General features: G+C 32.5%; 1 protein-coding gene across 1 annotated transcript in view; it reads right to left on the bottom strand.

The window, feature by feature from the left end:
* Nucleotides 1-1661: 1661 nt before the first annotated feature.
* Nucleotides 1662-20323, bottom strand: part of LOC126890885 (SET and MYND domain-containing protein 4-like) — a 76207-nt gene continuing 57545 nt past the window's right edge. Inside the window, exons 9-13 of the mRNA XM_050660034.1 lie at nucleotides 14290-14470; nucleotides 10543-10690; nucleotides 7194-7319; nucleotides 4005-4167; nucleotides 1662-1817 (exon numbers count right to left, since the gene is read on the bottom strand). Of these exons, the coding sequence (XP_050515991.1) occupies nucleotides 1697-1817; nucleotides 4005-4167; nucleotides 7194-7319; nucleotides 10543-10690; nucleotides 14290-14470 (739 nt within the window). The 3' untranslated portion in view covers nucleotides 1662-1696. The remainder of the gene's footprint in view (nucleotides 1818-4004; nucleotides 4168-7193; nucleotides 7320-10542; nucleotides 10691-14289; nucleotides 14471-20323) is intronic.

Here is a 20323-nt window from a genome sequence, read left to right as displayed (position 1 = left end):
TGACTTGTTACACTTTGATACTGATGTATCGAACATTTATTAGCCAATAAACCAAGGGTAAATTAACAAGATATAAACAACACAGAACTTAGAACACCAACTTAGAATGTGACCTGATAGAAAGGGATTGAAGTACAAAGTAAATTTAGGAACATAGCTGCAAAAGAAAAGGTCAATGGGGAAAGGACAAAAATCGGGAGGAGTAGATATAGAGATGAACACAAAGGAAGCGATTACAAACCTAATTATGATATGGGCCTGATAAAGATGCAACAAAAAACAGAAAATATGTAATGAGTTCTGGGACAAACTCCAAGAAGTAACAAATACTTGTACAGCGAAAATACTAATCACAGGAGATATGAGTGTTAGTGTGGGAAAATAAGTAGAAAACAAACAATTATTGACTATACTAGTGCAACAAACAGAAACGAGCTGGATGAGAGACGTAAGGGTATGAAGCTATGAAATAGGCAGTGACTACTACTTACTGACTATCCTCTCTCGACACCTAACAATAGAAGAGGAACGAATATGATGTATTAACCAACAAGAAAAGCTTGTGAAACATCCAGTCTTGTATGTCATTATAAACACATCTTTCACACTCCCATTTTGCTGTTTTATGAATAATTTGAGTGCAGTAAAGTGTCAACAAGGAGAAGGGTTTAACCAGAACACCAAGATAATGAGAACAAGACACCAAAGGGGCTGGAACTTGCCTCTCTTGAGTGGATACTTTGTTTTTAATAAAGAATCGATGAAACACAGCATATGAGGCAAAAGTAAAAAGTTTTCCCATTCAAGATTTTCATTCTTTGTTGTGTTACAGATTTGTTCATGTAATCAAAAGAGCTATTCTCAAATAACACCATCTCTGAAACTTACAGTTATATATTTTGATAACTTCTTTTAATGTAAGTGTAAAAAGTTTAGAAATTCATTCTCCAAGTAGTTACAATTACTATACAGGGTGTCCCTGAAAATAGTGCGCTCCTAGTGGTATAGATATAATACACAATTTAGAACAAAAAAGTCATATAACATTTTTTCCCAAAGTTAACCGTTCTCAAGAAAAAAAAATACATTGTTCTCCATATAAGTGAATTTTTATTTTCATAAATTTGAATGGCATGGCAACGTAGCCTAGAAGAACTTGCTGTGACTGTGGAAATTTAACCTAATAACCCCTTGTTTATTTGCTATTAAGGTGTGATTTTTGGGGTTGTTGACATCATAGGTACCTACCTGCAAAATAATGGATATGTGTTTGGTTGATATTTACATTATTTTACCTACCAGATGCAATTGACCTACAAACCTACTTTTTTAATCTTTAGATTTTTGAGTTGCGCGTTATTGCCAGACTTCAATTTGCATACCAAAATGTATTTTAATTTTTTGGTCAAACGGTTGCATTTAGAAAAAAAATGTTATGAGTTTTTTGTTCTACATGGTGCCTTCTACCTATACCTTTAAGGAACGCACTATTTTCGGGGACACCCTGTATTTATGATCTATTAAAGCATCAGTGCTTTTTTTCTTTGTATCCACTGCTGGACATAGATCTCCCTATGAGTTGTCCACTCTTTTCTTGTGTGTTCTAATAATTTAAGATATTTACATAATGATGTGGTGGAGGAGTCAAATAAAACACTGTATTAAATTAAGAATTAGTAAAATATATTATAAAAAATTATTTGTTTGATATAAATTGAATCTTTCTGCTTAGCCTATTTGTTATGTATGCTGGGTAATACAAATTCAGTACCATTTTAGCCTCTCGTATCATGTGTTCGACATTTTGGAGGAAAGCCCTAAAAAAATAAAAAGTGTTAAAAAAGATGATATATTCAATGAGTCACAACTTTTAGATATCTGTATGAGATTATAATTCTGTATTTAATTATAAATACACTAAGCGTCAAAATTAACGCACCACCTTAAAAATGGGACATTTTTGATGTCTCGTATTTCCTAAACCTGTTGTCCGATTTGAGCGATTTTTTAGTATATTATAGCTTTATTCTTCAAGAATATTGATGTAATAATATTATTGCCAAACAGGTAAGTGTCATTGTATACCGGGTGTAACAATGATAGTGTGTTTTTTCCTCAAAGTTTTGAACACCCTGTGGAATATTCTAGCGTATGTAAAATATTGAGATTAAAACTTTACTATAGCCTTAGGCTTTTTTAACATTTTGCTTTTTGATTCATTCGCTTATGTTGGATAATAAAAAAGTTAGTTACTTTAACAACTACATAGTAATATTATTCATCAATACAGGGTGTTTCTAAATAAGTGCGACAAACATTAAGGGATAATTCTACATTAAAAAATAATGACCGTTTGCTTTATAAACTTATGTCCGCAAATGCTTTGTTTCCGAGATATGGGATGTTGAATTTTTTCTTACAAATTGACGATTTAATTTATTGCTCTAAAACTGGTTTAGATATGCAAATGAAATTTGGTAGGTTTTAAGAAGTAGCTATTGCGCATTTTTTGACATACAATTAAGAATTGTATATTCACCATTGGCGTGCATACGGGTATAAACATTTTAGATACATCCCGTATGCACGCCAATGGTGAATATAAAATTCTTAGTTGTATCTAAAAAATGCGCAATAACTACCTCTTAAAACCTACCAAATTCCATTTGCATATCTCAACCGGTTTTAGAGCAATAAATAAATCGTCAGTTTGTAAGAAAAAATTCAACATCCCGTATCTCGGAAACGAATTTGTGAACTATGTTTATAAAGCAAACGGTCATTATTTTTTCATGCAGAATTACCCCCTAAAGTTTATCGCACTTATTTAGAAACACCCTGTATTGATGAATAACATTGCTAGTTGTTAAAGTAACTTTTTTATTATCCCACATAAGCGAATAAATCAAAAAGTAAAATGTTAAGAGCCTTAGGCTAAAATTGGGTTTTAATTTCAATATGTTATATACTCTAACTCTAGAATATTCCACAGGGTGTTCCAAACTTTGAGGAAAAAACACACTATCATTGTTACACCCGGTATACAATGACACTTACCTGTTTAGCAACAATATTATCACAAAGATATTCTTGAAGAATAAAGCTATCATATACTAAAAACAATCACTAAAACCGGAAAACAGGATTAGGAAATACAAGACATCAAAAATGTCCCATTTTTAAGGTGGTGCGTTAATTTTGATGCTTAGTGTATATTTAGATGTATGAGATATTAAATACGAAAAGTAAATTGAAGTACCATAAAGATCACAAGATAAGATAAAGATATAAATACAGAAAGAACGAAATAAAATAGCAAGAGAAAAAAAAAGTAAAGAAAAACAGACAAAATAGGCTATTCGCGGTGTGCAAGTATTTGGAAAGGGAAACGAGAAACGACCGTGCGTGAGTCGCGGAGAAATATTGCATCTATCTTAAATAATTCATATTGTCAATTGAAATTGTCAAATTGACGTATATTTCATACCTTCTGTCACTGACGCAGAAAAATTATATATTGCTCCACAATATTGATATGATATGCAATTATTATATAAAGGCAAATTTAATTAATTGTATTTTGCTTGCAGTACTGCATTTTAATAACTGATTTTATTTACTACATACAATTGTTTACGTTTGCTAAACATAACCTGCATCTTATTTTTTCTTCTTATTATTTTTTTGGACTATGGTCTTGACAATTATCCAGCAACCAGGACTAATATAATTGGCCAATATAATTAAAAGTGCGAATAAAAGTACAGAGCGTAGAAATAGAGGTCGCTTTGCCGAACTTGCACGGTCCCAATAAGAAGTTGATCGTTATTGAGAAGGAATGGATACGGAATGAAGACAAATAGCAATTAAAAGAAAATACGAGTAAAACTGACAAAAAACTAGTAAAGAACAAATAAGTAATTAATATATGCAGCGAATATTTGAATATCGTTCAGATCTACTCAAAACATGAGAAAATAGTAACAAAAAGAAACATATCTTACTTTAAATTAGTGCAATTTTTGGGGCTTCCATTTTGAAGACAATGAAGAATAGCCAGAGCAGCTTCGTATAACTTGGTTCCGATACCTCGCGAGTTGTCCCCCCTTCTGGCTTTTTCATTTTCCAACCATAAATGAAAATATTTAAACATATTTTCGGCGTCACCTAAAAAAAAACATAAATATTAATAATATTCACAAAAAAATAAACTAGCAAAAGATGGACCGAAATGGCCTTCATATGACTTAAGGGAAACGGAGCAAAATGCAATATTTTGATGCATGTCAAAATTTTCAATGTGTTTTAAATGAATTAATTTTTTTCGAATCCTGAGAAAACTAGTATTTTTGAAAAATTTAAACGCAGAATGAAATACTACTTTATTACCGGGGGCCGAAAGTCCCCTTAGAATAAATAAAACGTTTCTTTTAATTGAAATATTTGCAATTAAAAATCATACTAAATTTTCTCTTTTATTTTCATCCCTGTAACTTATTAAAATTAACATTATAGAAGTTTTCAGGAACTTTTGGCCCTCGGTAATAATGTAATCTTTCATTCTGCGTTTAAATTTTTCAAAAATATTGATTAGCTTTCTCAGGATTCGAAAAAATGGAAACATTTTAAACCGTCAAAATTTTGCATTTTGCTCCGTTCCCCTTAAGCAGAATCAGAAGTATGATATTTAGAAAAAGACAACTATACGTTGAAATTTATCAGGAATGAGACAATCAGAAATGTTTCGTAGGTTCTTTTCATGCCAAACAGCGAATTTTTCTGTTAAATGAAGAACAATTTTCACATTAGTGGAATCGGTACTCGAACAAGATACCGCAGTTGTTCCCATGTAATAAGCAAATCTTTGATAAGAAAGTGGAGCCAACTTTACATAGTAATAAGGCATTTAATCAACACACACTACAAAAAACACAAAATATCTCGATAGATAATGGTGCAGGAAGGCCTGTAACGCTAAACAGCGTTAAAGACACTATACTTTAATATACAGGGTAGTGAGAAAGTATGGAAACACGGTAATTTCTCTGAAACCAATGAAGATATATTTATGAAGTTCTAGGATCATGAATGAGATGATATTCTGCATGTTTTAGAGAACATCTGAAATTTATGTGACGTCATCGTTTAGCGCATCGCCGCCATCTTAATTTTTTTTAAATGGCAACCTAGGTAGAGTGATATATCATAGAAAAGCTTATTTTTTCCTCTTTTCAGTAGTACCAAACTACATATACCATATTACTAATGTAGTACACCATAAAAATTTCCAAAAACATAATACATGTAATTGTTGAACAATTTATACTAATTTTGAAAAGTAACAATAATTAAAATGAAAAAAAAAATAATTTTTTTACAAAAGGTGCTCAAAGTGTTGGCCGTCTGTTTGTTGGCAATAATATAATCTATCTTGGAAGTTTCGAATAGAATCGTTAATCATTTCTTGAGAAATAGACTGCATTTCAAGACGTATGCGATCCTTTAAATCATTTAAATTAGTTGGTCTGTTTATATAGACCCGGTCCTTAAGATAGCCTCATAAAAAAAATCAAGTGGGGTTAAGTCGGGAGATCTTGCCGGCCATTCAATTACACCTCTTCGACCAATCCATCTCTGGGGGAAAACAGTATTCAAATATTGCCTAACAGTGTTATGATAGTGTGCAGGGGCGCCATCCTGTTGAAACCACACTGCCATATTTGGAAATAAATTGATTATTTCAGGAATAATTTGATTCTGGAGAAGATCAAGATATTTTTCACCGGTAAGTGTGCCATCAATAAAAAACGGACCTATCAAATGGTTTATTACTAAGCCAGCCATTAACTTTAACTTTTTGTGGATATTGCGTTGAGTCTCTTCCATCCAGTGTGGATTGGAATCTGACCAGTATCGGCAATTTTGTCTGTTAAGAGTACCGTTCAAGCAGAATGTTGCTTCATCACTAAATGCGAGGGAATCTAAATAATTGTTTTGACCATTAATTTTCTCTAAAACCTTTTCACAAAACTCTACTCTTCTATCCAAATCATCTAATTCTTGGTAGTTTTGAATATTATAACGGTAGCACTTATTATTATGTAAAATTTTTTGTACTGACCTCCTGCTAATATTATGATTTCTAGATAGTTCATACGTAGATGTTTTCGGATTTTGTTGAAGATCTAGATGGTCATCTACAGTCTTATCTTCTTCAGTTGAAGTTTTTGGTCTGCCAGATTTTGGGCGATCCCGAACACTACCGGTTTCATTAAATTTATTAAAAATTTTAGAAACCTTTGATCTATTTATAGGTCTTTCAGGATTTAAATTGTTAAAGAGTTGACTTCTTCCTAAGTACGTTTTCTATCACCATAACCAATTAACATTAGTATCTGGATTCGTTCCCTTTCTGATAATTTTGGCATTATTTTTAAATTATTTTAAAACACTCTAGATACCAAAGAGAGTAAGTCTGAGTAAGACTTGCTCACAATTAAGACTAATTTAAAACTTGACAATTTATTGTGTACAAAATGTTTTTTTGACATTTTTTCAGTGCCTACTACTGGTTTTAGTTTTAGATTTTCTATCTATTTGACAAGGCTCCAAGAAGCTAGTTCAGCCGACGTCTACTAGAGGTCGTCATTGTGACTTAACATCGCGAATCAGTGGTGTACCAAGAAATGTGAAAAATAAGAATGGATTAATAAAATTGCAATGTAATAGAGTTTTTCATAAGTAATGTGGTACTTTTTTGGTACTGTTGAAAAGAGAAAAAATAAGCTTTTCTATGATATATCACTCGACCTAGGTTGCCATTTAAAAAAAATCAAGATGGCGGTGATACGCTAAACGCTGACGTCACATAAATTTGAAATGTTCTCTAAAACATGCAGAATATCATCTCATTCATGACCCCAGAATTTCATAAATATATATTCATCGGTTTTAGAGAAATTGGCGTGTTTCCATACTTTCTCGCTACCCTGTATATCTTGAGGACAAGAATATGAAAGGACAGAACTACATAATAGCAAGCCACGGAACCTTGCTGTTGCTAGATTCACAAATGAACAATATTTGTGCCCCTTTTTTTGCTAGTTTTGTTGTTTAAATAGGAAATCGATATTACGGTATACCGCACGGTTAGATTCGACAACTGTGTGTTCTAATAAAGAATTTATCTTTACCTGATTCTACATAGTAGCTATAAAGTCTGTAATAAACTTCTTCAAAATCCTTGTGATGTTTGTACAGTATTTTTTCTCTAATTTTCAGACACTTTATTAAAAGTAAAAGTTGATTGGCATCGTCACCTGTAAAAAAAACAAAAACATATCTAAAATGAGTCAATAATGTAATACATAAAATAAATACATAGCGCTAAACACATCATTGCTATAATTCTTCCATTATATCAATGCACGTGCATGAATTTATTTACGAATTAGGTCTCTTTATTACTCACAGAAACTAGTATCGCAAAATTAAACCGCTTGTCCATATAAACCACAATAAGGATAATCAATACAGCATGTTTTTGATACCTTGTTTACCATGAATTTTGATGTTTATCATTTTCCGTGACAGCGACATTAGCGCCTTTGTTGTGTTTATTGGAATTTTTAACTTATATTGTGTTTACTTTATAAAGTTTTATTGTGTTACATACAGGGTGTTTGGTAAAGAATGGGCCATAGCTTAACCTTAGATTCCTGAGGTTAAAGTAGGTCGATTTAAGCTAACTTACCTTAGTACAAAAGTTGATAATAACCTAAATACAGGGTGTCAAAGTTAAACTTTTATTTTATTTATTTTTGAATATTTCCTGACAGGCATGGGACAACAACACGAAATTTGGTAAGTGGTGCTGGTATTGTACAGTCTACTAAATTATGTTAAACAAACGTTTCTGGCTACTACCAGATGCGTACGACGGGGGAACATGCATGGATGACCCTTCCCAAATTCTACGCCACTGGCGGAATTGCTATTTTAGTGCAATTTTTGAAGTTATACTTCTTTACCGGCGATAGAGGGTAAATTTTTATATGGGAAAACCTAGCGACCGGGCGCATGCGCATTATAACTTTGTTCTGATTGGATGTTCAAATGACATGTCAAAAATTATTCAATATGGTGGCTGTTGCACAGCTGTAGTTAGATTATTTATGGTTGTTGCGTTTTAAAATTTGTGTGAAAAGAAACAACAAACAAAAGTTAGTTAATAGTTATACTGCCTTTTTAAATAGTTTTCATATACCTATATTTTTGGACTTTTGGACTATTTTGGACAAGGAAAACTCATTCTAATTTGGTAAGTACCTAGTTTTTATTATAATCATATTGTAATTATACATTTGGATTAGGTTGAAATACATACATTTATTTTCTCAAGAATGCGGATTTTAGAGAGAAATCCCAAATTAGGTTCGATTTTTATTTTTAAATTATGATTTTTTGGCGTAGATTTATTTATCTAGTAGGTATGTAATGCTTTGATTTACATACTTAATTTGATTACCAACAAAAGTTCTACCAATCTTCATCTAATATATTGTTTTCTTACTGTTTTGTTATATTTTTATATTTTCTTCCACAAAATTTAAACTACATAATTTTCAAAACAATTGTCAAACAGTAAAACGTTCAGTTACCGTATTTTTCCACATGATAAATAATGTGCGATTGGACGAGTGAGTCTACGCTTCGATTACGAGTCAAAGCGACACGAAATTCATGGGTTCAATTCCCGATGCAAGTTTTATTTTTTTATTTTTTTATGCATATTATGATTGTAAGTATATTTGTTATATAATTTTTTTTTTCAGCAAATGCGTATTTAAAATTTTTGCCAACAATTATTATCGTCCAGAAATCATTTTTTCTTTGTGGCATTTTTCAATGTGTTTGTGTGCGTTTTATTCTTTTATTTTTTTAAATTTTTGGTATAGTCTTAAAAATCACATAATATGTAGTAGAAGTATAACTTCTTACGTGCGTACAAAGTACACACACATTCTTGTTTGATTCTCCAATACTCTCTATGTAAAAAACATACTCTTCATTCGTAACGATAAAGCCATTAGTTTTCGAGATATTTGAAGCTAATAACGAAGGAGCATAATACATTAAGCAAAATAAGTGTGCCTTTTCATTTCAACTTCAAATATCTCGAAAACTAATGACTTTATCGTTACGAATGAAGAGTATATTATTTGCATATCAGGTATTGAAGAATCTAAAAAGTATGCTAAAATAGCAGTTTCATCAGTCTCGTAGAATTTTTGAAGGGTAAACCGTTCACTTTCCCCTGTCGTACGCCTCTGGTATTAACCACAAACGATTATTTAACATAATTTAGTACGGTGTAAAGTACCTACACTGTTTGCCAAGTATGATAAGGATATGTCAAATAGTTTTATAGTACCGGGCACACATAGTTCTTAAAGTTTTAAATAAAGAATAAATTATTAAAAAAAAGAATATGTACTTTAAAATAATTTGACATACCCGTGCGATACTTGGCAGAAAGTGTAGGCACTGTACACCCTACTAAATTATGTTAAATAATCGTTTCTGGCTAATACCAGAGACGTACGACAGAGAAAAGTGACTGGTTGACCCTTCCCAAATTCTACGCCACTGATGAAACTGCTATTTTAGCATAATTTTTAGATTCTCCAATACTTTCTATGTAAATAATATACTCCTCATTCGTAACGATAAAGTCATTAGTTTTCGACATATTTGAAGTTAAAAATGAAAAGGCACACTTATTTTGATTAATGTATTATGCTCCTCGAAAACTAATTTCTTTATCGTTACGCATGAAGAGTATGTTATTTACATAGAAAGTATTGGAGAATCAAAAAATTGCACTAAAATAGCAATTCCGCCAGTGGCGTAGAATTTGGGAAGGGTCAACCATTCACGTTCCCCCGTCGTACGCCTCTGGTAGTAGCCAGAAACGTTTGTTTAACATAATTTAGTAGATTGTACAATACCAGCACCACTTACCAAATATTGTGTTGTTGTCCCATGCCTGTCAGGAAATATTCAAAAATAAATAAAATAAAAGTTTAACTTTGACACACTGTATTTCGGTTATTATCAACTTTTGTGCTAAGGTAAGTTAGCTTAAATCGACCTATTTTAACCTCGGGAATCTAAGGTTAAGCTATGGCCCATTCTTTACCAAACACTCTGTATATTATAACACAGTTAAATATAAATATACAGTATAACTTTGTAGAATATGTCCACCGATAATAGCCACTTCCTAATTATAACATTGACAGTGCATATAATGATATTACATATTGACGTACGTTTCACTTAATGTTTTGATTTAACTTGTTTGCAAATGAATCATGACGTTTGTGCAAAGATATAATGGAACAACTATGTATACCTACAGGTTGTCGTGACACTGTGAGTAATGTTTGTCTTAAACACTGATATAAGGTTATGACAACTCTTTTGAACTAAGTGTCTCAGTCTCAGTATCTTTTTTTCGGGTATTAATGGAGTACTTACTTTGTAAATATTTCTGAGCTTCATTGTTGATTTTCCTAAAGGGTTTGACGGAATATTTATCGCCACAATTAAGGCAATAGCTGAGAGTATTTTGTAATTCGGGAATCAAGCCTTTGCATTTCGGACACAAATAGCTATCCAACATTTCCTAAAAAATATTTTAGAATTAAAAATCATTTACTTTCTAAATTGTGACAGATAATATACTGTCATCGTCTAGAGTCTAGAGTACCCCTTTGTATTCAATAAAACATATTATACCTTCTCTGACAGTATAAATAATCGAACGGAAATCCATTAGTGGCCATTTTCGGTGTGTTGAACGGAGAACAACTACCTATCAGGTGAGCTGAACGTATTCCGAAGTCCGTCGAGTGATGAGTTGAATGAAATCGATAAATTCCCATTATACCCAATGACTAAGTGTGTTGAATGTAGTTATCATTATTTTACGTCTGACGTGTTGAGTTGAACACCTCCTTTCATATACATTTATTTCACATTGAGAAATAAATGTGACTCCTGATTAATTCCCTCAGTTGTCGGTTTATTATTAATGTATCAAATATCGTCACACTAACCTTCTAATGAGCCATATGTTCAGCCTAATGAGCCATATGTTGAAACTGTTTCTTAGAGTCATGCATGGAAGAATTTATAAGAAGTGCGAGGAACAAAAACATCGGATAGACAGTTCGGGTTCATTAATGCAGTGGATACCAGAGAGGCACTTTTCGGAGTACAAGTCCTGATTCAAAGATGCGGGAACGTTAATAGGGCTTTTCATCGATTGTCATTTGTTTCGAGCTTCTGTCATGTGTCACATAATATTAATATATCTACGTCATACGTCTCTGGTTTGTATCATTGTTATATACCAATAACGTATGACGTAGATATATTAATATTAGGTGACACATGACAGAAGCTCGAAAGAAATGACTGTGAATGAAAAGCCCTATTGCGACGTATACGAGTGCTTGATCGACTATGAAAATGCATTTGACAGAGTTCAACACCAAAAGATGATTAACATTTTAAAAGAAGCAGACTAGCAGACTTGGATGACAAAGACCTCAGAATAATTTCAGAACTCACTGCAAGCAAACCGCATACATGAAAATTAACGGAGAAGAAACAGCTCACATAAAAATACTACGTGAAGTTAGACAGGGATATATCCTATCGCCGTTGATATTTAATTTGTACTCAGAGCGAATTTTTAACGAGGCTCTAAACAGAGTAGACGAAGGCATCCTTCTAAATGGAGAAAGAGTAAACAATATTAGATATGCCGACGACACCATGGTGACAGCAGATAGTTTAGAGGAACTTCAGAGGCTAATGGACAGAATCAACGAGTACAGTACGGACTAAACATTAATACCCAAAAAACGAAACGCAACAAATGATTATCAGCAAGGAGACTATCAACGAGGCTCATCTATACATTAATGGGACGCAGATAGAGCACGTAAAACAGTATTGCTACTTGGGAACTATTATAAATGAGAAGTGGAGCAATGTACATGAAATAAAGTGCCGCATAGGAAAGACAAAAACGGTCTTTAACAAAATGAGCGCCATTTTAAAAAACCACAACATATCCCTAGATACAAAAATGAGCCACTTGAGATGTTATGTTTTCTCTGTATTATTGTTCGGAGCGGAGGCATGGACGCCTACAGACACCACTATTAAAAACTTGAAGCATTTGAGATGTGGCTGTATAGAAGAATGCTGAGAAAATCATGGATAGCAAGTATCACGAACAAGAAGAAAGTCCTAGGAAGAATGAAGAAAGAACTGGCGGTTGTGTTTTCTATCAAACGCATAAAATTGTAGTATCTGGGATACGTTATGAGAAATCAGCACAGTTACTCCCTGCATATTGCAAGGTAAAGTCAAAGGTAAGCGAGGACCCGGTAGAAGGAGAATATCATGGCTGCGAAATTTGAGAACGTGGTTTAAGAAAACCTCAACGGAACTGTTTCGAGCCGCAGCGAGCAAGTTTATGATTGCCAATATGCTTTACAACATCCGAAACGCATAGGAACCTGAAGAAAAAAACCTTCTAAGGTCTACGAAAGCTGTATATTATGTAGAACGTAAATTTAAATAACGAAGTAATTTTCCATTTTTAAAACGTTTTTATATACTTGGCTTGGTCGGTGTCACGGACCGCGAATTTTGTAATCCATTTTAAAAATAGTTCTAGGCTACGTAGGTATCTGAAATTTTCAGAATAGCTTTGAACTAGCTAAAAATGCAATATTTAACTGCTATTATACAGGGTGATTTATTAGTGGGGTAAAGATCCGTAGATTCGTTATAGTAATGGATAGCGATAAAAGTTAATAACAAAAATTGTAGCCAATTTTGAACTTCACATTACAAAATTAGTTAGATTGTTACAGGGTGTTCGATAACATAGTAGCAGATCAAACTTATGTTTTTTTAAATCGAACACCCTATATTTTATTTTATATTCGAAATCTTCTTAACTTCTCCATTACGAAAATATAATAAAGGTTTGGTATGCTATACAGGGTATTTACAACGTTATAACACATTTTATATGAACAATCGTAACAAGTTCAACTCCCTGTATAAATAAAAATAAGCACAACGGCAATGGTTTATTGATGCCATATTTTTTTACTTATTGTCAAAATTTTCATAAATGATTGATATTCCTGATTTTCTTTATATTGAATACAGAGTGAGTTAAAACGCAAGTACATTATTTCCTCAGTAATTTTAAATGAAACACCCTGTATTTTATATCGCTATCGAAAAGTACTATTACCGTACTTTAATTTATATATAACATTCCCTATGTCTAAATTTATTAGTTTTTGAGATATTTTCATTTTTCAGAGCAAATTATTAATTACGGGTCTAAATCTTTCCAAATTTTAGGTAAGCCATGACTGAATTGTCTAAAACTGACAATTTACGATTACTGATTATCAATCTGTAATCAAAGTTGGCTACAATTTTTGTTATTAACTTTTATTGCTATCTATTACTATAACGGATCTACGGAGCTTTTCCCCACTAATCAATCACCCTGAATGGATAAATCGATTTTTTTTTATTTCAAACTATTTTAAAAATGTGGCTAATGCAATGATACTTTAAAGTACGTTATTAAATCGATATCTACAAATTGATGGTGGGTCAGTGGCATTAGACTGCAGATCGAGAGTTCCCTAGTTCGAACACGGCTGTTGCGTATCTTTCTTTAATTTTTTTAATAAATAATTAAAAGTTGATATATTTAAAATTCGTATTTTATAAGTTAATTATTATATATAAATATTATATACATATACCATTTTAAACAACCGTGGTATTATAAAAAGTACTTTTTAATACTAGTGTAATTTTTGAAATTATAATTTAAACAGTTAATACACCTACTAAAAATTCATATTTTATTCTTTCGAAACATGTTGTGTCCTATATATAACAAAACCGTGTTATTATAAAAAGTACTTTTTTATTATAGTGTAATTTTTGGAATTTTAAGCATTTTATATCGTCAAATTATTTTATATTCTCTCCTATAAATAATAAAAACGTTTTATTATAAAAAAGTTCTTTTTTATAAAAGTGTAATTATTTGTTTATTTAGATCAATGTCTCAATAAAATTGAATTATGTCTTCGATTGTTATTTGCTAACCGAGGTTATCACATAATAATATGTGTTAGTTTTAGAACTTTTAATGCTTCCACTTACCACTTCTTTTGAAGGATCGCTGCATATAAGACACTTGCATTCGAAATGGTACAAGCTCTTGCACGCTATCTGACGCTGTTCTCGATTCATTCCACGGTAATCGATACCGTAACAATTATATACCTCTTCGTTTTCTTTTATATCTTCTAGAGCTTTGACAATTATCGTATCACAGATAAAACTAAAAAGAGAAAACAAACATTCATCATCATAGTCATTAACATCATTAACATCTAACAAACATTAAGGGGTTGCATATACAATAATTTTTATTCCATATGAAAGTATAGTACTTCAGGAGTATTCACAACAAATTTGAAGAAATTCGAGCAATGAACAGGGAGAAGATACGAAAAATATAGGCCAGGAGATCGCGGAGATTAAAGAAAAACACAAAGAATATACAAACGAAATAAAAGATCTGAAGAAAGGCAATGAACAGGCCACGAAATAAATGGAGCAACTAAAAAAAGAGCGCGCTTTGACGAAAGAAAGTGGGGAAAAATATAAAGTCAAAAACCAGTAAAAAATATAGTAGTACAAGGAACCACAATAAAAAATTATGTGCAGAAAGAATTGCAAGAGACAATGAAGAATCCTCATCAGGAAAAAAATAGGAGCTGACGTAACAGTAAATGTAACTAAAAAATTGGGAGAGAAAACATCTTGACTTAAGTAGTAGAGAAGAAAAAACAGCAGTGTATGCGTTAAATAGGTTACTAAGAAATAACCGCATAAAGACAACAAGAAATGGTGCATATAAGGCAACGAAAAATAATATTAAAAATTTTTGGAGGACAATTGAAAATCTGAGAGTTACATGGGGAGCCTACTAGGAGTAATGGATCCCAACATACAGAAGATGCCAGAGGGTAGACTACCGAAAATGCTACTGTCAAGTACAAAAGGAGAGTGTCAGAGATGAGGTCTACCAAGAAAGGTGGAAAGTGGATGTAGAAGATGATCTAAAAAGACTAAACGTCACAAATTGGAAAATGAAAGCAATGGAAAAGAACAGATGAAGGATAATGTCAATCAAGCCATGGGTCTACTAGGCTCAGGCTCGACGCACTAATTATTATTATTATTAGTATGTTCTAACGACCATGGAACAACGGCGGATCCAGCAACCTTGCAAGGAGGGGGCAATGAAATAAAATTTTCTCGTCACTCGCGTACGCAGAATTCTTTTTCGGTATGGGCTGTTACTTTATTTTTCTTCATGTACCATGTCCTTTCAGAACGTTGGTTACTATCATAGCTATCTTAATTTTATTCACTGCCACCCTAAATCAATCACGCAGTGCTTTTTCGTCCTGGACTGCATTTGCCTTCTATTTTCACTTGCATAATATTTTGTAGCAACCTATATTTGAAACTTCTCATTACATGTCCAAAATACTCCACTTTTCTCTTCTTGATGCCTTCTATAATCTCAGTAGTCTTGCTAAGACGTTCTAGTATTGTGGAGTTTCGAATCTTCTTCACCCAAGATACTTTTACTCTTCTAGAGAACCACATTTCGAAAGCATCAAGGCGATTTAGGTAAGTAGATCGATTTTATTCACAGTCCAAGACTCGACACCATACAATTGACCGAGAACACGTATTACTTTGGAGAAGGAATTCTGTTTTATGTTTCATTCCGTTATTCAGTTGTCAACAGGACACAAAACTCACTATTTATTTTCAATCGTAATTACCTCTTTCTTAAAAAAAGGCGACACCAGGCTAAGTCTCAAGGAGGGGGCAATTGACCCCATTGACCCCCCTTCGATCCGCGCCTGCCATGGAAGAGCTGCTGATGGCTCATTTACGATTGCAAACACAATATCCTGGCAGAAAATATTTCAAACCTAAAACTGGATACTTGTTTAACATATTGTTGTGAAGGTATTTCTTTGTGGCATTTATCTAATTTACTATTCTAATTGGGAAATAAGCCACAATTTAACTTGAAAAATGACTTTATTTACGTTTCGACTTCCACTTCGGAGGTCGTTATCTAAATACAAAATATTTTGTATATCAATAAAATAATTTTGCAAGTTAAATTGTGTCTTATTTTCCAATAGGGAACTTGCATAAAATTTTAAATTCGAAAAAAATGTTATAAATGACAACAGAACATAATTTAAAACATGTACCAAAGATAAAAAAGTTTTGTTTTTCTTTCGTTTGGCTCCTAAAGACGATTAAAAATTCAAATTATACCAGCTAGGCCAAAACGCGTCGTGACGTCATCGGGTTATATGTTTACATTTTGCACCAACAAAGTAAACAAAATTGTATATACCTAATAGGGAACTTGCACATTTTTTTTATTACATAATAATGTTCAGTTTTGTATAAAAATGATATTTCCAAAATTTCACGCTTGAAAAACTCTATAACTTGAAATACAAATTTAAAGTCTTCTGTATTTTAAAATAGTTCAAACGACCCGGGACGTCACATAGTTTAACTATATGGTTCCGTTTATGGTTATATTTAGGTATATTCTTCTTCTTCTTCTTTAGTTTATTGGCTTCCACCTACTTGGGTATTTGGCCAGCTCGTCGTCGCGGAATAAAGGAAAAATATTTATATTCTAATGACATTTATTGTATGTCATTGTAATAATATATACCAATTTGTTGAGATTGGACTTTGATATAGTTATTGAAGGAAATGAATGAAGGTTTACTATGGAAACTAAAACTATTTTGTAAAAGTACAAATTTTCTATGAATAGTTCAAACGATCACAAACACTTGTAACGTCACATAACTGTATTTAATACTAACGTCTATAATGTCTAATTTAAAATTATATACAATTTTGTTTACTTTGTTGGTTCAGAATGTACAGTTCGCCAAGAATAGCTGAAAGTCTGAAATTCTAACTGCCTGCGCGAACAATGAAGTGAGAACGCACTCGGAAGGAAAAAGATAGCCTGTACGCGCGGGTGAACTTTAAAATATAGGTACAATCGGAGACACAAATATAGAAACGTAAAGTTTGAATAGTTTCTAATAGGTCCCGTACACAATTATTATTACTGTCATTACTTTTCTTCAGTATATTTGTAGTATTTTTTTACAAAGTGAGATGTAATAAAATAGATCCAACAAAAACCGCTTGTGTTGCTATAAATTATGGCATTATAAACCAAAAATTATATTTTTATATTGACTATTTATACTTTATATTACCATTATATTGACCAAAAGGTTTCGGAGAAAAAGGGCGTAAGCAGTAGGGTAATAAAGTAGTAATAAAATCGTCTATTGCAATACTAAATAGAAATTAGATGTTCGGTCCCGGTGAAGCATAAATATGGTGTCTTTGTATCAGTACCTTTTGTTAAAAGAGATATTTATAACCTTTCTCGTATCCATTTCCATAGCATTTGTCGTCATCGTTTTATTCAGTCCACACAAACTTTTCACTAATTTAAAATCAAAACTGACATTTTTTTCGGCGACATATTGCTTCATAGAAGCCCATACTAACTCTATAGGATTCAAATCCGGATAATATCTTGGGTAACCGTAAAACTGAATGTCCTTTATCCTCGAGTATTTTGTCAATTTCATAGGTTTTAAACAGAGGTTTGTGTAATTTTATAATGTCGTATAATTCAAATTTCAACATGTCATCTGTAAAGGAAATATTTCGCGTTGTCAGCCACTGCTGCATTTCTGCTTTCTTGGAAGACATAGTTGGACATTTCTCAGTTTGTACGTTGTGATACGGTGCATTATCAATCACTAAAACGCTGTTCGGGGGCAAATTTGGTATCAGTTTATCCTGAAGCCACTTTTTGTAATTGTCGTAGTTCATTGTATCATGATAATCTCCTGTTTTTATAGTAGGTTTGTAGCGCAGATAAGCGTTTTTAACAAAACCACTTTCACCTCCAGCATGCACTATCACAAGCATCTGTCCTTTAGATACTGGTTTTTGTATGCCCTTGTTTGAACTATCAGACCAGCTCTTTTGGTAGGTATGAGATGAATGGACGTATGTTTCATCCATGTATATAATTGGGCGATTTGCGTTCCTGTAACGTTTCATACTACGTAAGAAATTCAGTCTAAGATGTTGAATATTGGGCTTTTCCATTAATAATTTTCTATTAGTTCTGGTTTTTCGCCAACGAAATCCCATCTTTCTAATTACTGTTCGTAGGCTTTCTATGGAACCTGAGTAGTGGTACTCCTCTGCAAATGTTCTGTGTATGCGTTTCACAGTTGGGACTTGTTTTTGTGTTATACAAAAATCCATTATATAACGTCGAAGACGCCCTATATCAAAATCGTCCAAGCACGTTTTTGAAGCGCTTTTTTTTCTCTTTTTGTTTGGAGTTACAAATGAGGAGTATTCGCCATCTTCAATTAATTGCATTTCCCGAGCAATTTTTTGAACGCTGCTTAAACTAACACCTGTTGCCAATACCACACGTTCCTGCACTTTTTTCAAATCTCTACACGGTTCATTGTTTTTCGCTTCATTTATCATAAAATGAATCACGTTTGCTATCACTTCCCGTGTCTGATTATTTAAATCTTTTCCCTTCAGATTCGATTTAAACAAAATTTGCAAATGTTAAATTGATTCTCCTTTGCGGTTCGTACTTACAAAAAATGTTTCGCAGACTGTACCGACTTGTTCACGTTACAAACGGTAGATATTAAGTGAACGCTCAGTGCGAGATCCGTCGGATGACGAATGCGCATCATGGGCGTGGTTATTTTCAGACTTTCAGCTATTCTTGGTGAACTGTAAACATATAGCCCGATGACGTCACGACGCGTTTTGGACTGGCTGGTATAATTTGAATTTTTAATCGTCTTTAGGGGCCAAACGAAAGACAAACAAAACTTTTTTATCTTTGATACATGTTTTAAATTATGTTGTGTTGTGATTTATAACATTTTTTTCGAATTTAAAATTTTATGCAAGTTCCCTATTTTAAATTATTATAGACGTCAGTAGAAAATACAGTTATGTGACGTTACAAGTGTTTGTGATCGTTTGAACTATTCATAGAAAATTTGTACTTTTACAAAATGGTTTTAGTTTCCATAGTAAACTTTCATTCCTTTCCTTCAATAACTATATCAAAGTCCAATCTCAACAAATTAGTATATATTATTACAATGACATACGATAAATGTCATTAGAATATAAATATTTTTCCTTTATTCCGCGACGACGAGCTGGCCAAATACCCAAGTAGGTGGAGGCCAATAAACTAAAGAAGAAGAAGAAGAATATACCTAAATATAACCATAAACGGAACCATATAGTTAAACTATGTGACGTCACGGGTCGTTTGAACTATTTTAAAATACAGAAGATTTTAAATTTGTACTTTTAAGTTATTATGAGTTTTTCAAGCGTGAAATTTTGGAAATCTCATTTTTATACAAAACTGAACATTATTATGTAATAAAAAAATGTGCAAGTTCCCTATTAGAATAGTAAATTACTTTTTTAACATTCTAACATTGGAAACATTGACCTAATGTACAAAACTATGAAAATTGAGCATTTTTTATCATTTTAAAATTAGATTCTTCCCATTTATGGACCCACTAACTGCCTCAGATACCTATAACTACCTTAGAAGACGACCGTCGCATCTCAAAAAGAGTAAAAAATGGACTATGTTAGTGAATAGATTTCAAATATTATATATTTCATTGTGTGATAACGTCATGTTTTGCACAATATTGTCCTATTTCAGTGTTATCCCAGGTATCAAAGTAAGTGGACGTACTTCTTTTGAACACTGCATAATTTTGAGTTATGTCGGTATTTAACAAAACAAGTATTATTAAATTTTTTTAAAGAACAAACATTATTAATAAGTGGAGAATTCTTTCTGTGAACGAAACGTCGAAAGCAACGCATCCTTTACTTTACTTTTATGTAGTGACACACACCAGGCGCTCTTGAATTTTCGTTCAATCGACGGTCCCTCGACCCATGCTAGAACCCATGTCGCCAATCGGTTGTACGACATCCGGCTGCATATCATAAATGG

This window comes from Diabrotica virgifera, chromosome 9 (genome assembly GCF_917563875.1).
Source record: "Diabrotica virgifera virgifera chromosome 9, PGI_DIABVI_V3a".
Taxonomy (NCBI): Eukaryota; Metazoa; Arthropoda; class Insecta; order Coleoptera; family Chrysomelidae; genus Diabrotica; species Diabrotica virgifera.
This window is presented reverse-complemented; position numbering and strand designations above follow the sequence as displayed.